General features: G+C 46.4%; 1 protein-coding gene across 1 annotated transcript; it reads right to left on the reverse strand.

Moving 5' to 3' along the window:
* Positions 1 to 922: 922 nt before the first annotated feature.
* Positions 923 to 19018, reverse strand: LOC311321605 (zinc transporter ZIP12-like; the record flags this gene model as incomplete). Its single annotated transcript, XM_084453601.1, has 13 exons — positions 923 to 1051; positions 1427 to 1614; positions 1845 to 2003; positions 2383 to 2458; positions 5356 to 5451; positions 6825 to 6977; positions 7616 to 7788; positions 7991 to 8162; positions 9597 to 9769; positions 10025 to 10232; positions 11033 to 11338; positions 16049 to 16225; positions 18992 to 19018. 13 exons carry the CDS (start codon positions 19016 to 19018, stop codon positions 923 to 925), a joined length of 2037 nt encoding a protein of 678 aa, XP_084309727.1.
* Between the last annotated feature and the right edge of the window lie 245 nt (positions 19019 to 19263).

Raw genomic sequence — 19263 nt, forward strand, 5'->3', positions numbered from 1 at the left:
TCCACCCATCAATCAACGCTATCCTTCTATCGAATCTGTCTAAAGTTCTTAAAACCCGTCCACTTGTCAATGTTCCAATCAAATTCCTCTAAACATTTTATCCCACCCTCATAGCTTGTCTGCGTCGGAAATACGTCAAACTACGGAAGTTAGATGATCTCAAACGACCGTTTCTGTGTTTCTTTAAATCAGACATTTTAATCAGTAGCCCAGTGCATATCATTTTGATAACATATTAAAATTCATGAAACCAACGTCTGTATACTAGGGAGCTTCCTAGGCGCATGTGGGGGAAAAAGTAGGAAACAAAAAGTCGGAGGCCTACACTAAGGCCTACAAAACATGTATTTATTCCTTAAATAATGCAATTTCAAAGATAATGAGTTGGGTTGATAGCCTTGCTTCGCCAGACAAATTCGCACATGCAAATGTGACTGCGCTTATCTCTGCAGGTGCACCTATTCTTCCCCTCTATACATACAGTGCCTGTGTAGGCTAATGGTATTGTAAAGTGTCTACTATGCAAGGTGTCGAGAGTTAAATCCCTCCCTGGAACTTTTTATTTTATTTTGACCGTTAGGGGTCCTTTCTGGTGGACTATCAGATATATCAACGTCATCCCGAAGGGACATTCGTTACCTGCTGGGAAATAACCTTTGATTCACTGCTATTACTAGTGTCACGTCTGCGCTGTCATGAATCTAAGGGATGTTTGGATGTTGGATGTTTAATTTTACTGCAACTCAGTCTCCATTCAATATCAGTAATTCAAGTCTTATAACTTGTTGGTAATATAATAATCATCAAACAAGACATCAAGATATAAGAATGACCATCAGTACCATCAATAGTGCCATCAATACAATACAAATCTTGTATGGCTGGTGAATCATGTGCACATTGTGCCTGTGAGTGTGTGTCCTCAGAACTTGAGTTGGTCTTCAAACAGTGCTAGGAGCAGCAGACAGGCCCAGCCCATCAGCAGGCCAAGGTTCTGCAGGAGGAACATGAGACACGGCCTGTCTGTCTTCACACGACTCATCTCTGGAAGCTGGGAGAGGAGAGAGAGGCAGACAGAGAGAGAGATGGGAGAGAGTGAGAGACAGATTGAGAGAAAGGGAGTGAGGACATATTAAAGTTTGGGATGAGCTTGGGTACACTCCCTAATTAATCACCTACATTAGTAAGACATTACTATGATTAGTAAGAGAGAAAGAGAGACAGAGAGTGACGCCACTGGACTGCTTTGGCCTGTTAAGTCTTTCAGTGATTTCTGCGAGTCCATCTTCCGTGTAGAGAAACGGCTACACCGACGGCGATTTTAAAAAGGTCAACACACCATAATTTAAGCATTTGATCCGAATAACTTCAACTGAAACAAGCGTGACGACGCCCTTTTAAAGGGCCGCCCAACGGCCAGTCTCACCATCTCCACCAGGGACAGGTAGAGGAAGATCCCCGCCGTGACGCTGAAGATCCAGCGCTGCACCTCCGTCTCTGTGGAGACGAACAGGCCGATGTAGAGGCCGGCGAAGGCGGTCAGGGCGCTGAGGAAGTTCATCAACAAGGCCTTCCTCACCGACAGGCCGGAGCTCAGGAGCACGGCAAAGTCCCCTGCCAATACCAGAGGGGGAGGGGTGGGGGTGGTGGGTGGGGGGGGGCAGTTTAGGTCAGTCAGGGCAAAGTGTGCGTACGGTCTAAACTGTTCTCGGAACCGCTTCACAGGGAGCCAAAAGTGCGGTTCCACCGAAGCGGCCGTCTGCGTCATTTTTTGTTCTCAGGAGAATAACAAAAGTGCCCGTTGCCGGAACGGAGTGTGGCGCCCCCGTCCCGTGACGTCTCACCCATCTCGTGCGGTATCTCGTGGCACAGGATGGCCACGGTGGTCGCCATGCCCGTCTCCGCCGACGACGAGAAGGCCGCCCCCACCACCAGGCCGTCGGCAAAGTTGTGGAGGCTGTCTCCAACGATTACCATGACGGCCAGCAGGGGAAACCCCGGCCCTGAGAACACAAAGACAGCCTGTGTGGCGGCTCGGTCTTGTCTTATTGAAAGGCCTCATCCACTGACCGTGACATTCGCCGGTCCGGTCTCCCGGCGACTTAATTACTCACAACACACTGCGCAGGACAGGAAGCTGAGGGAGGATGGCGGTGTGTGTGTGGTGTGTGTGCGTGCATGTGTGTGTGTGTCATTTTTCATGTGCTTGTGTGTGTGTGTGTGTGTGTGTGTGTATGTGTCATTTTTTGTGCACGCATGTGTGTCTCTGTGTTGGTATGTGTGTCTCTGTGTTTCTCTGTGTGTGTGTGAGGGTCTGTGTGTGCGTGTCGTCTTTCATCTGTGCGCGCGTGTGTGTGTGCGTGTGTGTGTGAAATGACCTACTCTGTTGTGCAGTAGGGGTCCTTGTGTCCGGCTCATCTGCAGTTATCTCTGTGCACTCCAAATCCTCCACGGTTCCCTGTAGGAGACATACAAATATCAGTGGCCATTACACTTTACAGTACATTTACAGTACTTACAAGAACATTTTATCCTTACAATCCTCTCTATGTACTGTCCAGGACACAAAATGAGTGGTCACTGCCTTTCATGTTCAGCAGTGCTTATTACTATCGAATCCAGAAAATGTCTAAATTGGTCGATTTTACTGCATTCTTCCATAAGTATTATTCTCAGGGGGGCTTGAGTGATTCACCACTGGCGTCAGGCTCTCCTACCTACTGTACATTATGTCCTGGTCCATGTTTAATACCCACCCCCACACCTCTCTCTCTCTCTCTAATGTCCACACATCTGAATTTAGAGATTTAAAAGAAAAAAACCCTCAATAATGTGTTTTTACGCTATGTTTGAGCTCCATTCTCTACCCAGCACGACAAGCCCCTTTCTAATCCAACCCCCCTAGCTAATCCTATCATCACCCTCAGTTCTGTCTGCGTCAAATGTCACGCTTCCTAAAATGGAGGATGTGAAATGAAGGCATAAAACACCACTTAAAGGAAAATTTTCGTTTTTGACAACCTGGACCTTATTTACGGCATATTATAAGACGTTTGACTCACCGAGATAACTTTGGTGTAATTCGCAGGCCTGTAGAAGAAATTTAAAATCCAGCGCGAGCCGAGTAGGGGAGAACCGGGTCAAAAGTCGCGCGGGACCAAAGTCGCGTTGCCATTTTCTCCAGAATGACTGGACCTGCAATCACGTGGTTAAACATGCCTGCGCATATTACCGTGTACGAGCTCCGTTCAAATTTTGGGCGCGATCGCAGCATATTTGACGGAGAGAACGACGGAAAACCACTTTTGCCCCATATAAGTAAAATAATGGTCTCATAAGCATTTTTCGATTGTAAAATTGTGTTCACTTGTATTAGTTTGCAAACATATGCACTTTTCTTAGCACATCTGCTGGCTACATGATAGCATAGGTTTCAAGTTTCGTGCGATCAAGTCGTGCCTGCAAGCCAGGGAGAAATGACAGGAGACCGTGGCGGGGCAGAAGTCGCGTCCCGTAGAGGGACAGAAGTCGCGTTGTGATGGCTTAGAACCAGAGGGGTGCGCGAGTGACATTTGGGCAGAATGAACAGGTCAAATGAAAGCTCTCTTAATGATCTTTCTAATGCTATTGACCAACTTTGTATGCAGATTATCACTTACCTATAGCCTAAATATTGTGGAGAAGCAGACGCAACTTGATGTGATAAATTGACATTTCACTTCGAGCGAACGCACTGGCAACTGACTGGTAAGGGTCTCCGCGCGCACCTGGATAAGTGAGGTCAACTAGGGGTGGTCTTTCCTGAAAGGATGATAGCTGCTAGGCTGTTAAATTCCTGGAAGAAAACAGCTCATAGGCTGTTATATTCAAGTGGAAACGAGACAAGGAAATGACTAGTGCAGACTAACCATTCGTCTAATAAATTAATTTCCTGCCGATAGGCTATCCTATCGCCAAACATTGCTGTTAACCCCGCATTATTTCTATGGATTTTGAACCTATAACATTGATTACTTTGATACAAACATGATATTATGTCTAATAATACATTCGTTGAAAGTAAAGAGAATTACATGCCCAAAAAACAGAGATAGGACACATTTTGCAGCCGTGCGACGTTTGCCCCTCTCCTATGAGACTTCTGTCCCGCTCGGCAGGGACAAATGTCGCATTGCACTCGGTCCGTTCTCGCCCTATTTATGTTAAGCTCTTATATCCTAGCACGAAAATTACAGTTGATAATAGTGAAGGACATGTGCAAGTTGTGTGTCATAACATGTGGAATCTCTATCTCTATTAATTTCGGAGTAAATGGAATCAAACCAAAAAGTGCGACTTTTGACCCGGTTCTCCCCTACTGTATATCCATGTAATGGCGGCGGACGGGGCACTGATCTTTAGAAACGTCTTTAGAAACGAAATATACCTTCCCCACTTGCTCCAGCACGCATGCGCACAGCTTCCATCATATTCTAAGTCATCTTCTATATCCTCAAAATCTGATAAATATTCAGCCATATTGCACACAATATTGCAGGCACCAACAGGCCGATCGTAGCGTAGAGAATGTGAGCCGCGAGTGTAGCCTACAGACGGAGAATAGCCAGTCTGCGCGCTGTGCGCATGCGTGCTGGAGCAAGTGGGGAAGCTATATTTCGTTTCTAAAGACGTTTCTAAAGATCATATTACAGAGGCATGTGAAAACCACAACAAGCCCTCGCTCTATGTAAGCACAACTAGCGATTCATAAAAACAGATTGATGAAAACAACCGTTTCGCGGCAGAAAATAGATTTTTTTTAAGCTGCATTCTCAGTGCCCCGTCCGCCGCCATAACATGGATATACAGTACTCGGCTCGCGCTGGATTTTAAATTTCTTCTACAGACCTCCGAATTACACCAAAGTTATCTTGGTGAGTCAAACGTCTTATAATATGCCGTAAATAAGGTCCAGGTTGTCAAAAACGAACATCGGATCAGGTCAGAGCGGGCCGACATCTGTCGTCAAGTCTAATTTGAACTGATGACAGTTGACAGGGCTATTCCAGAGAGGCTGCCTCTTTATTCCTGATGCTTTAAAGCCGTCCGCAGGATTGTTTACTCTGTACAGACATCTGCTGTCCAAACAAGCCCAAAGTTGGACGTCTCCGCACGGATAGCTCCGCACTTTGTACCCTTTCCTGTCAGACGACTCCCTTTCTTCCAGAAGGCTCTATAGAGGTCACGGTATAGCGTCTGCCCTCCGTCAGTGCAGTCGCCGTTCATTTTTGGAAGCGTCGCCAGTGAAGTCGGAGGGGAGAAGCGCCGCCTGTGTGCGGCCGCTGGGCGAAGGACATACAGGAAAAACAGGCTCACCAGCTGCATCGTGGAGATAGACTTCCCCTTCTGAGACTGGCCGTTGCAGTTGAGCTCCAGAGGAAGGTCGGGGTCGTGGTCCAGGCCATGGTGGCTCTGCAGGAGGAAGAGAAGAGAAGGCCTGTCAGTTTACATTGAAGAGGCCATCTCTACTCCGTAAGACTTGGCAACCCTTTATTGATTATGTAGAGGCTAGGCAACACCATCTTGAAAGCTTTTCCGTTTGCAGTTACAGTATGAGAGTTCTAAGAGCCTGGTGTCTGCACGACCTGCATGACAGTCAGTCACACACACAGCCACAACCACAGCCACACAGTCACAGACACACAGCCATAGAGACACAGCCACACAATCACAGTCTCACAGTCACACAGACACAGCCACACAGCCACAGACACAGTCACAATCACAGACACAATCACAGACACAGCACAGACACAACCACAGACACACAGGCACAATCACAGACACACAGGCACAATCACAGACACACAGTCACAGACATAGTCACAGTCACAGACACACAATCACAGACACAGTCACAGCCACAGGCACACAGTCACAGACATACAGTCACAGACACAGCTACACAGACAGTCACAGACAGCCACAGTCACTGTTAAAACAACATAAAGTAGCATATAATTACATTTCTGACATAGCTATGGTAGGTAGATAGTATGCAACTTTATTGATCCCAGAGAGATCAGAAATGTTATCAGTTGATGTGTTTTTGTAATGCCTTTGATGACAATATAATTAGTTAGCCAACCTAGACTAGATAGTCAACCGCTAGCCAACCACACAAGATAGCTAATCTAGACTAGATAGCCAACCTCTAGTCAAACACACAACCTAGCCAATCTAGGCTTGCTATGTCTGAAGGCAACATAAACTGTAATTACTCCCGACAGGTAAATGTAATACAAACTAGATTAATGTCACAGACGGCTAACAATTCAAAGTCTTGCGGCTTGACTAAGCTTCTCTGTTTAGTCAAGTATTTTTTATAGTGGTGTGGCCCACGTGCTGTCAGTTAGTCTTGCGATACCAGACTTTGGCAGCGTTTAGAGACCCTAGGCCCTAGGTGTCGCCAAAAATAACTTAACTGAAAAGTTAGAGACGGAGCCCTAGGCATAGACACAGACACAGTTAGCCTACATTCACAGGCCAGGCCACAGCCACAGTCATCTAACTGCCTGCTCAGTCAACTGGCTCCACTCCAGGTTCAGACAGGGTCACGGGAAACTGGACAGACAAAGATACAGTTACTGTAGCACCCGTGTGACAAATTGTGGTTTCCTGTCTGAGTGAATCAGCCTACTAACCTACAAATAGTTCATGTGAGACATATCCTGTGTGAAATACAACTGTTTTGCTTTAGAGCCATGTTGGAGTAATCAGCATACTTTTTGTTTATGATTTGTTCCTAATCAATCATTTAAATATTTAAGAGAGACATGTCTTACATGGCCATGAGATGGCATCACGAGGGAGAAGATTCTTTCAATGAGGAAAAATCCATAGATTCCAGCAATGATCCCCAACATCTTCCACAGGTACTCCTTGCCCTCTGTAAAGTGATGGTCATCATGGTGACTATCGTCATGTAGTCCAAGGATCTCCAAAGGAGACAGGGAGAGGAAAGAGTGAGACATTTACTCTTAGGGCGTATTCACATATGTAAGTGCGCATCATTGATGCACACCAAAAGCGAAAGTGATACATTTCATTTCTCAGCTCAGCTACATGAAAAGGCTCAGTGCTGTCATTGGTCAATATCTTATAAGAATTCGGTTGAAGCCGCTCCGAGACCACCCCTTCTGGAGGGTCTCGGTGCGGCTGTCTTGGTGCGCACCTGTGTGCACCTGTGTTCACACAGGCCTAAACGAAGCCCTCTCGGGCCCAAAGCTCGTTTGGTGCGCACTAACTAGTGTCTGTGTGAATACACCCTAAGGCTGGAAACACAGTCATACTGTGCAAAACAGTTCCAAACATGTTTGTTGAGTGGTCCTGTGGGACAATCCTCTGAAAAAGCATTTCGTAGCCCTTTTCAGTCCCTCATAGAAAGTACTGTATTATTGGTGAAATGGCTCTACTGAAGCGTGAACCTTTATTTGAAGGAATGGTTTAAAATGGAACCACAACAGTTCCCCCCCCCCCAAAAAAAAAAAACCCAGATATCTGGGAGGTTACAACCCTGTTATCTACTGTTTGTACAATACATTCATGGATGGCATATCAGAGGTGTGTCCTCTACCTGGGGTATGAGATGCAGGAGGGCGTCCCCCGAGAGGGTGCCCACAGCCAGGCCCACAAAGACCTGCAGGACCAGGCCATAGGTCTCCTGGCAGGAGCTGAAGAAGATCAGGCAGATGCCCAACATGGAGCCCACCGTGATGAGCAGGACGGCCGCTGTGCTGTAGCCATACTCTGCAAAGGGGGGGCAGGGAGAGAGAGGAAGTGAGAGAGTGACAAGGCAGAGAGAGACAAGGCAGAGAGAGACTGTGTTGGCCAAAATTACATGTACAGTGGCTAGTCCCAGGGCGAATACACACATACAACCTAACTGTAGCCAGGTGTCAAAGATGACCCTTAGTGAGCAGTATGGGCATGAGGTACGACAGAGCCTTACTCTCTATGGCGCTGGGTGGAGATCCTCGTGCGGTCAGCTCCGTAGGCTCACAGGCGTTTCCTAGCAACTGCTGGACGATGGCAGGGCAGATTTGCCGGAAGTGATCTCGGGAGATTGGTAAATGAGGATCCACAGCGAAAATGTCCACCAGTTCATTGGCTGAGAAGCACACCTGGTCATTGTGAGAATAACAAAATATAATGTAATGGGATTTACAAATTTACTACTCGGCCGACAATTTATGATTTATAATCTGCGCCGCTCACTTCAGGTTTACAAAACGAAACTGAAAGTGTTCCATCTCACCGCGTTGGCGCGTCACAAGATCAATGGTCAGATCCGGCTTATAAAGTGGCTTGACTGGGGCTACATTTCCCAGCCTGAATTATTTCCCCAGTCCGGCCCTGATTCCATGGCTCTGTTCACACCAAAATTGAATGGGTTCTAAATTGGCCCATGCTACACCTCCACCCCACCAAGTTGAATGAAAAGCAGTCTGGTAATTACTGCTTAATAAATACAAAAAATGAATGGAGGTGAATGGCCGGCCCGGCCATGTTTCGGATCCGGGGCCTCCAGAATTTAATGGATTGTTAGCTGACCCATGCTACACCCCTCCACCGAGTTTCACGAACATCAGTCTGGTAGTTTTAGCGTAAACCTGGTCTAAAAAATTTATGGAGGTGAAGCCGGCCATGTTTGGGTGGCTTGTGGACCTGCCCGTGATTCGGATCTGCTCCGAAATTGAATGGGTTCTAAGTTGGCCCATGTCATGCCAAATAGTGTCTGGGCTGCCAAAATGTGGCCGGGGTAAGAAGTTAGATTGTCTGGTGACCTTTTTTTGTTGTTAACTTGCTAGCTAACTTGTCTGCGGTCAGTACACATATAATATCAATCAATGTTTCTAATTCATATGAATGAGAAATAAAATAGTAGATAGAATAGAAAAATCTCGTCCACAAATGCTAGCTATTTGGGAGCTGGTAGCTAACGGGAGCTAGCTAGCTGGTTAATGTTCATGGACGAGACTGGTAGCTAACGTTAGTGGATGAGATATTTCAATTCTATTGCCGTATTTTTCACTCAAATGAATTAGAAATGTCGATATTTTATGTGTACTGACCTCAGATCAGTTAGCTAGCAACAACAACAACAACAACAAAAAGATCACAAAATGTAATTAGACAGTTGGACTTCTTACCCTAGACACATTTTGGCAGCCCAGACACATTTTGGCAGCCCAGACACATTGTAGCATGACAGCCCCTGCCTGCCACACCGCTCCACCAAGATTCAGAAAAAAAAACGGTCTGGTAGTTTTAGCGTAATCCTAGTCCAAAAAATGAATGCCGATGAATGGACAAACCAGGAAACGCCTGATGGACCCGCCCCATGATTCGGATCCGCTCCGAAATCTAATGGGTTCTAAGTTGGCCCATGCTACACTCCTCTGAGTTTCATGGAAATTGGTCAGATAGTTTTTGCGTAATCCTGCTAACAAACAAACAAACATACACACTAACAAACAAACACACGCCACCGAAAACATTACCTCTCGCCCTGTGCTGTCACCTGGGTGGAGGTAATGATCTGATCATGGACTCACCTGTACCCAGTCTGACCAGTTTGTGCTCTTCCCCAGACCCTCATGGGCGCATCCATCCAATTGACGCCTTGGCTTGTTGTGGACGGGGCCTGTGTTTGTCCACCATGCCCGTTGGTGTGAGTGAGCGGCTCCTCCCCCTCCGACGCCCAGCTGGTGCAGCAACTCCGCCAGGTCTGAGAGGACAGACAAGTGACATCTTCACTGTCGGACGCTGACAGCAACAATCAGAGACTAATGTCAAAGATCACCTAGAGATAAGACCAGTGATGGCTCTAGGGAGCTGCAGAATTGTGCATCGCCCACCCAACTGGTTATTTCTGAGTCGTATAAAATATACACATACATGAAAGGACATGACTATACACTTTTCTCCCTGAATCATCGCCGACCCCCCCCCCCCACACACACACTTTATAGCACCCATGTACCTATGATCTCCAGGTTACTGGTGCGATTGAGGGACTGGAAGATGTAATCAGTGAAGAAGGCAGGGGAGGGCAGGTTCCTCCTGCTGAAGCAGTGACCCTGCAGGATGTGGCTGATGATGGACGCAGCCAGCCTGGGTACGGCAGAGTGGTCAGCACCCCAGCTGGCCGTCACCCCGACCTCCTTCATCAGATGGGTGGCGTTGATACACTGTGGGATCACACAGGTCACAGACACCTTTAACTTGGTCTTTCTTTTTTACTTCGGCGCTCGAAAAAATGGTTTCCAAAAGATTCTTTCTATAGAACTCTCTTTTTTGGTTCTTGGTAGAACCTTTGTTATAGTGAAATGGTTTCAGCTTGAACCTTTTGTTTGTTACTTTAAAACGAAAAGGGATATGCAAAAAGAATCCTTTACTGCACTATCACAGTAGGTAGCACCTTTTTTCTGAGTGTAGCTTTGTGCAATTTCAGTTCAATAAAGTACTACTACTAGACTACATGTATTACTACTGTTGATAATTTCTGATAATACAAAACTTCACAGGAGACCCAAGTCGTTATGCCTATTTGGGTATTTATTACTGTAACACACTCAATACTGCTTCACAATGTTCTGATGTACACCCCCCAGCCCAACTGGTTCATCACCTTTTATATGCAGATCTTCAAACACAGTGTGTGCGTCACATAAGGCTAATGGTTTTCTTGGAACTTACGTGAGTAGATATTAATCTTGTTATTGAGACGTACTGCGAAATGGGACATTCCAGTCTAGAACGCTCTGACCTGCACAACTCACTAGGGACCTCAACTGAGTTCGCTGTTCTCTTCCAGTTGTTCTCCTCAGATGAGCCAACTTGACCTTACGGCCAAACAACCCTCTAAACACTACTAGTTTCCACAACACTACTACTACTACTACTACTACTACTACTACTACTACTGCTGATGAACATGAGTTAATAGAGATGCTGTTTGGCGGTTTCCTGATGTTCATTCATACAGTACCTCTGGGTGGGAGGAAGCTGTGCGACCCTGGTAGTGCTGGTTGATGAGCTGCAGAACACTTTCTGTCTCGTTGTAGGACAGGAAGCGGCTGTCCTCGGCTGGGTTGAGACTAGTGAGGGCCTGGAGGTAGTACTCATAGGAGGAGGAGGAGGAGGCGGAAGGGGAAGCTGTGTTGGGGCCACAGAGGGCCTGCATGTTGACAATGTAGTACAGCAGCGCTGTGGAGACTCTGAGGTAGTCCTCCTGGTTGAGGTAGGCCTTCCCATCATCCACTAGGACGGAGAGGGCCGCGTTCTGAGAGAAGCACTGCAACCATAGCGGTCGAGAGACAATGGTACAGTGTGTGAAATTCTTGCAAACCTTGAAGCTTACTGTGTTGTGAGTAAATCACTTTACTGGAAAGATATAAGAAATAAGCCATCACATAAACCCACTCACCGAGTTTCCAAATAAGACTGAATTGGTCATACAGTAATCTACTGTCGATTAGATGGATTCATATTATAAAGCTTTACATTCAGCGGTGTGTTAGTCACAACTAGTTTATAGTTAAGGGAATTAACACATACTACAGTTTTAGAACAATTCAAGTCATTTCCTCTTTTTGTGCGTTGGCTGTAAGCCAGCGCACCTAGAAGAGAGAATGTCGGGTTGTCCCTCCCCTCCGTTGTTGACCTGCAGTTCTATGTTGCTACCACAAGAGGCAGTGGTCCCAGAACATCAAAACAAAAAGACTCCAAAGATTTCCCAGGTCAGCGGTGGCCGAGTGGATAGTGCTCTGCCTAGCACTGCGAAGATTGTGAGAAAGACTAGTATTTTATATACCATCAAGGTGTCTGGCTGTTGCGTCTACGGGTGTACAAATTGGCACTGTAGTGGCAAACTTTATTTGTTTCGAGAGGAAACCGGCCTTTTCAGAACTGGAGTCGCCTGTGGCTACAAGCCATTAAGCGTTCGCAGTGCCAATTTTATATCAGGTAAGTTAATTTGACTATCTTGTTCCACTGGAATGTCTGGTTAGCAACGGCTAGCAAAACCTAATGAAATGGTGAGTCCTGCTTTGCAGCTTTATGCATTTCAGATTGATCATTTTGGCAATGTGTGTGAATTTGCTGCTATGTGAGAGATAAGGACCTGTTGTTGCATGTCGTTGACAAAAGCTTCCCCTTATTATGGTGTCTAGCCCAGAGATGGTTAGCACTGGCAGGGCTATTTTCAGTTTGATTAAAGGCGTTGTGGTGTTTGAGCACGAGTTTTCGTACTCTTGTGATGGACTTCGTTTTGGTGTGGAATTATAGTTGTTTACGTTTTGGTAGGAACAATTAAATTGTCCCAAATGTTGCAAATTATTGGTACCCCTACCAGTGGCGATTGCTCCTATAAGCCAGGGTAAGCCTGGCTTACCCATACAAATCCAAATAAAACTTGATTTTTGCGCCTTCTTTCAGTGAAATAAGGCACGGAAATCGACTTTCTGACCGTTTTTGACTTCAAATCAAGACAAAATCAAGACCTGGAGCAGTGGGCTAATACGCCTAGTAACCTAGTAGGCTAGTAGCCTAAACACTGATTAGTGAAGTAGGGGATTAGGCTATTGAGTGCTGTGCCCTAAGGGGTGTTGACTTTCTGTTTTATCATTGTCCTTATTAAGCTCTGCGTTGTGTTTTGATTTCAATAAAAGATGGCACCCCAATCTCACAAAATACCACACAGTCCAGTGTCTCCTTGTTTTGATGTATCCCAAATGAATCTCTCCAACACGGGATTTGAGCGACAGCAAAAGCATGTTTATTCCAGAAGGTTTGACATACAAAAGGACGATGGCTTATAGTCTAATGTACAGTTGACCTCTCTGTATGCTGTCTGGACCCAAATCAAAGCATTGGTCTCGTTGCAACGTTCTTATTTGGTTTGAGTGTCCACCCCCTCGTCTCTTCTCCGATAAGACTGTCTTTCTGGTCTCTTCTGTGGCCTTGTTTTGTCAAGTTAACCTACGCCGCCTCGGCGCCAGGTCTCTATCTCTAACACAACAATGGTGTTTGGCACAGAGTGTACCTACCATGGAATGTCATCTTTATCTCATAAGTCTATGGAAGAGGGACACCATTTCTTACAGAAAGCTACAGCTACAGCCATACTCAGAGGTCAATCATTATAATTTAGATCTAACAGGATCAGATTAAAAGGCATTTCTCTGAAAATCAACCAATATTCAACAGGTGGTGTATTTTATCGTCCTTCCTCTTCGTGGTGCTTGACCATTGTTGTTATATAATGGCTCTGTAGTTTATTTAGTGTCCCTAATAGCTTGGTTGTTTCGGCCTAAATATTGCCCTCTTATTCGCTCGCTCTCAAATTATTGGCCTTTGTTGATGTGTTAAAAACCAGGCCAGGTGAAGCGTATCTTATGTGTGTTGGCTGGCTTGTTTCTGTGCGGGACTGGCAGGACGGTAATGTCTGATAAAGATGGGTCTTGTCACCTGGACACATCAGTTCCAATGCTTCCAATGCTAATCCAGCACAATGAGAGCGGGATAGCCAGTAAGCTCATGGGCTCACAACAACTAGCAGCAGCTTCCATAACATTAATGGTAGCGGTCAGTGGCTAAAGCAGTTACACTGATGATTACTGTAATGTTAGCTATTTTGCTGCAATGGGTTCAACTTTTGTTTCTGGATAAAGGTCATGACTTGCTGTTTTGTTCTTCCCTTTAGGTGGTGAATAAGTAGACCCAGGACATAGTGGGTTATTTGGACATCTACAAAAATGCTGGGTTTTGAAGCCTCGGCGCTACCAATAAATAACTTATTTAGACGCGTTCTAAAAAATAAAAAAATATTTTTCCGAGGTAGTCTTCTTCTGTGGTGGTGGCGGTGCTTTGATGCTTCAACCCAGCATTTGTTAAAATAGACACTTTTGCTTAGGTAAGTGAAGTTTCATGTTTATCTGACACTTGTAAATGTGAGCGCCTCTTCTAACTAGTCCGACACCGATTTATTTTGACGGCAAAGTGAATGGACCAGCAAAGGACTGTTGTCTGGCATGAGCGAGCGGAATGCGACAACGGGACTGAGAAGGGCTACATTTCAACCAGACATTCCAGTGAAACCAGGTAGTCAAAATAACTTACCTGATATAAAATGGGCAACGCAAACGCGGGCATTTCTGATGACTTCCTCAGTCCAGTCCGTATGCTTAATAATGGCGACTTCGTCTGTCTTCCTCTGCTACTGTTTCAAGAATACACGCGCATACTTGTGCTGACTAGGCTGTAAAAGGGTCTATAATTAACAAATATGACCCACGCTCGTTACATAACTTCTACAACATCCAGTGACAAAATATGTCATGGTACCTTGGTATGTCCACACCAAGGATTGAACTCACAACCTTCGCGGTGATAGGCAGCACACTATCCACTCGGCCACTGTTGACCTGGGAAATCTTTGGATACTTTTTGTTTTGATGTTCTGGGACCACTGCCTCTTGTGGTAGCAACAGAACTGCAGGTCAACAACGACAAGAAAGAGGAAGGGAGCGACAAATAGGATTCCCTCTTCTTGGTGTGTCGGCTTACAGCCAACACACAAAAACATCAGTAGCCTAGGCTACTATAGTTTTCATGTATGTTTTTACATATAAATGGCAATGCTCAGCTCCCTTCTGGTGCTGTGAAACCCATCAGGGCATGCTTTGAAAGCGAACCCCACAAAGAATTGTGTGCACTGTGCGTGCGTGCTTCGTTGGTCCTGGATTACCCAGTTCTAGGACCCACCAGACGCCACTGACACCTACGTGCGTAGTTTCTCTCTCTTTCTGCGTGTGTGTATGGGGTGTGCGGGAGGGGGGGGGGGGGGGGGGGGGGGGTTGGGGGGCATTGGGAGTAATAACAATGTCGGAGAAGACCTTGTGCAAGGTGTGTTGTGCTATAGACAGTTCTCATTACAATAGGGGTAGGACACTTCAAATCCTATAGTAATTCATTTTTGTATGGGATGTGATGCACCAGTCACTCTACGCCTACATGTGGTTTATTTTCGGTGATTAGACTGACTGTTGACTGGCAGAGCTTTAGGTGGTGATGGAGGAATGAGCTTAATGTATTGATGCTTATTGATGCCAGTCACGCACATAAGCCAGGCTGGACCTGGCCTGGTTTTTGTCTGATAGTATTACGCCTCTCTCCTCAGAATGCATGGCATTCAAAAGCTCCTTATCAAACAAGCAGCTTTGTCTTGAGTCGAATACAACCCTGGCCTGACCCACACCACACATAAACACACAACAACACAAGGCCAAGAGAGTGGGTGAAGCACTAACCTTTGCAAATATAAACGCACAATTCAGCGGAGAACAACACAGTCAACATGTTTTACAGAGGGTGATAATGAGGGAATTTCCATTGAATAAAGTTGCTCTCTCCTGCCTCCCAAATACCCCTTAACTGAGAGCTCTATTCAGGGGACCTAGGGCATGCACATACACACACACATGCACGCACACGCTCACACACACACACACACACACACACACAGACACATGCACACACACTCCTCTATTCCACCAATACCTCTACCTGCACAAACATGTGAAAACTGGGTGCCCTCTGGACATGCTAGTGAGTTTTTTCAGACTGAGGGACGTCTAAAGCCACTCAGCGTGAGGGCTCCATAGGGGTCCAGGCCTTAAGCTTCCACACACACTCACATTCCAGCCATAACAAGCACGGCCGCTACCGGAATGACCAAGCAGCACTAATGCACATAACAAAACTATAGGAGCCAGAGTGGCTGTCGGTATAGAAACATGGTATTAGTGTCTTAACATTGCCATGACCATCTTGCCGGCACCACAGAAATGTACTAAAACTGGGTAATAAATTATGCACATTCTGTTAAACAGTGCCTACCTGGCTGATTACTGCTCTAACTATATTATAATACAGCATATGAAGACCCATCAGTAGCAATGGTAGGAAAGTTACGGTTTCATGGAGAGTTCTGGTTGGATCTCACCTTGTCACAGAGCTCCTGGGAGCCCCCGATCCGTTCCGGGCAGCGCACGGTCTGGAAGAGAGAGGAGAGGAGGATCCCTGTCTGGTTCCTGTGGAGCCAAGGCTGGTTCCCCGGCCCCAGGGGAAGGGACAAGGCCCTGAGAGTGTCCTGCAAGTAGCCCCTGTCCTGGGCCTGGGCCTGCAGCCCCACCAGACACAGATGCAGCAGCAGCAGCTTGGAGACTGCACGGTCCCCGGACCGCATGTTCCGACCTGGGCCACCGAAGCCCCTCACGCTCCTGGACCTGTCTGCAGGCTGGAGAGATGGCGAGGAGGAGGAGGAGAAAAGGAGAGAGAGAAGAGGACAGGTAGCACAGTCAAGAAAAAAAAAGTGTTCTGGGCGAATCAAGGAGGAATGAGAGAGAAAGAAAGTGAGAAGGGGGTGTTAGCGGACAGGAGAGGAGGAGAGAGGGGGAGAGAGAGAGAGAGAGAGAGAGAGAGAGAGAGAATGTGTTCTGGCTGAAGGAGGCGTTAATAATGGGCCTGCCTAATCTAGTGAAGGACAGCAGGAGGGCTCCGTGGGCACCGTTCAGCCGAACTAGCCCCATCGCAGTAGGATGGTCAGCCCAGAGAGGGAGAGAGAGAGAGAGAGCGAGAGAGAGAGCAAGAGAGAGCGAGGGATGGTCAGCCAGGGCCCCTCAGCCCACAACAAAAGGATTAGTGGAAGTAAGTGAGAGAGTGCTGGGGCAGGGGAAGAGGGAGAAGGGACGGGGGGAGGGATGGAGGGAAGAGCTTAGATTTACAAGAGAATAACTGCATCGGGTATAGCGCTTAGGCTACAGTGTTTAGAGAGTGAGACAAGTGCAAAATGCCGCTCAAGTGAAACTTGTAGAGTAGAGCAACTCAAACATTGTTTTCCTGTGAGGTTTAAGTCGCTACATTGTAATCCCCGGCTCAGACAGACGGACAGACAGAGGCTTTTCTAAACACTTGGCCTCGTCTGAACAAAAACCTTCCCCCGCAGTCACAGAGCACTCCACAGATGAGAAGGCTGAAGCCAATTTTACTGGTTAGTTACAAGTGGCGCGCGGGAGCACTTTCACATGAAAATAATATAGGGAATCTTTCACTCAAGAGTTTCATCCCCGTCTGATGGTTACAAATTAGACAGAAAACGTTGAGCCGGAAGCCTGACATAGACCTCTAAATAATGTGAGCGGTGTAGGCTACTGAATGAGAACCCCAGCAGCCGTCCAGCTCCACAGGCTCTCTGGCGCTGTGAGGTGAATGATCTCAGAGGCTGTGGCTGTGTGTGATCCCTGAGTCATCCCCGGATCAAAGCGTAACGCACGCGCCAACGCTTTATCTCAGCTCCAGGATTCCGACATCCTCCCACACCGCGCACCCCTGGATGTCAGACTAACCTGGACACTAGCTAACCTGCTTCAGAACAAAACGTTCGCGCTGGAAATAGAACTGAAATGTTGTGTGTATGTGTGTGTGTGTGGGGGGGGGGGGTGAGGAGACCTACCTACTGTACCATTGGTCCCTCTCCACTTCTCAGTGGCTGTATCTACACAGGGTTGCTCACCTCCTCAGATGGCGGTAGAGACTGAGGGATGGCTTGTTCGGGGAGAGTTCCTAGGCATCGGTAAAAGAAACTCTCATGAGAAGTAAGAACTGGGTAAGCTCCCCCGAGATTAGCTGCAACGGTCTTATAGGGCACCGGTTGCCATGGTGAAGTCTGCCTCATTGCAACAGTGAGGGCAGTGGGTGCATGGGCGTAGGGAGGCAGCGGGGCGCGGTGGGGTCACTGAACAAATGACTGACGTATTCATCGAAGGTCAACAACTGTTGACCCCTTCAGAGGTACTCAGATATGATGATTTTGGCATAGGCCTACATTTGCATGGGTCTAGTCTTCTGTTTTGATTTAGACGTGTGTGTGTGTGAGAGAGTGTGAGAGTAAGATTGATAGTGAGTGAGAGATTCGCTAGAGTGAGAGAAAGAGGGAATGAGAAAAAGTTAGAGGGGGAGGGAGAGAGAGGGAGAATGCCCATGATCTCAGTGGTTGCTAGGGTGATAAGAAGGCTCTGTGTCCCTCTGATGGAGGGACCTGTTGACAGGCTGGACAGACGGGACTCTGGAGCACTGTGTTTCCTTTGTGCCACTGGACAACCTAAAAGGCACAGTGGACATTCCAGACGCTCCTCGAATCTGAGGTCCTTTGTGGTAGTCACGGTAACGTAAATCTGACCTCTCCCCATCTCAGGAGTAAGAGTCTCTCAGCTCTCAACCTGTTTGATCACAGTACTCTAACTTTATGGTATGTTGGTCATAATTGAAATGTACTGTACATGCTATATAATGTGTGTGTGTGTGTGTGTGTGTGTGTGAGTGTGTGTGTGTGTGTGTGTTGAGGGGGGCATAGGCAAGATAGTTTTGTTTTGAAACTTTATTTCCTTCTTGTTAGCATCTATTTACAATAACATCAGACATAATTGGGCTGGTGGAAGGGTGGCATTGTAGCCTACCTACATATCAAATCAATTTGCACAGGACTCAAATAAACCAAACAAAATCATAGAAAATTATATTAATTTTTTCTTAGATTATACATATTTTATATCAGCATGTCCTCAATTCTGTTTTTTGCAAGGTCAGCATTTTCATAGAGCGATCATTCTCAGATATCCTGACAAGCAACGCCTATAATGTGCACAATATTTTGACTGGATATTTATACGACAAAAGAAGATATTGATAAAGGTGGGGAAAGCGAAAGATTAAGAAGATCATCCGAGTGTATTGGTTTGGGTCAGAGCCGGTACATCCCAGATAAAAAGCTCAGTCTCTCTGAAGGTTGGTGCGTGGCATGCTGGAAGTCTGCCATGCCAGTTTCTCACTGTAGATCACAGATCTGTTATTTTCATCCATAGTATCCTGCAGCAGTTTAGGTACCCACACAGCGTATCCTGTCAATGCAGTGCATCTACGTTGTGTGTGTGCAGTGTGTTCTACTGTATGTTTTCAGCGATGTCTTCACCTCTTTCCTACACTATGGTTAACAAAAAAGTTGCTACCTTCTGTGTGCAGTAGAACCATAAAAGGTTATTCCGGTGTCCCTGTGGAACAGTCCTCTGAAAAACTCCTTGAGTATTATTTTTGGTTCCAGGTAGATCATTTAATCAAGCAAATAGAATAAAAGGTTCTAGCAAGAAAAATGTCACCAACAAA

The sequence above is a fragment of the Borostomias antarcticus genome, assembly GCF_949987555.1.
Source record: "Borostomias antarcticus genome assembly, chromosome: 2".
Taxonomy (NCBI): Eukaryota; Metazoa; Chordata; class Actinopteri; order Stomiiformes; family Stomiidae; genus Borostomias; species Borostomias antarcticus.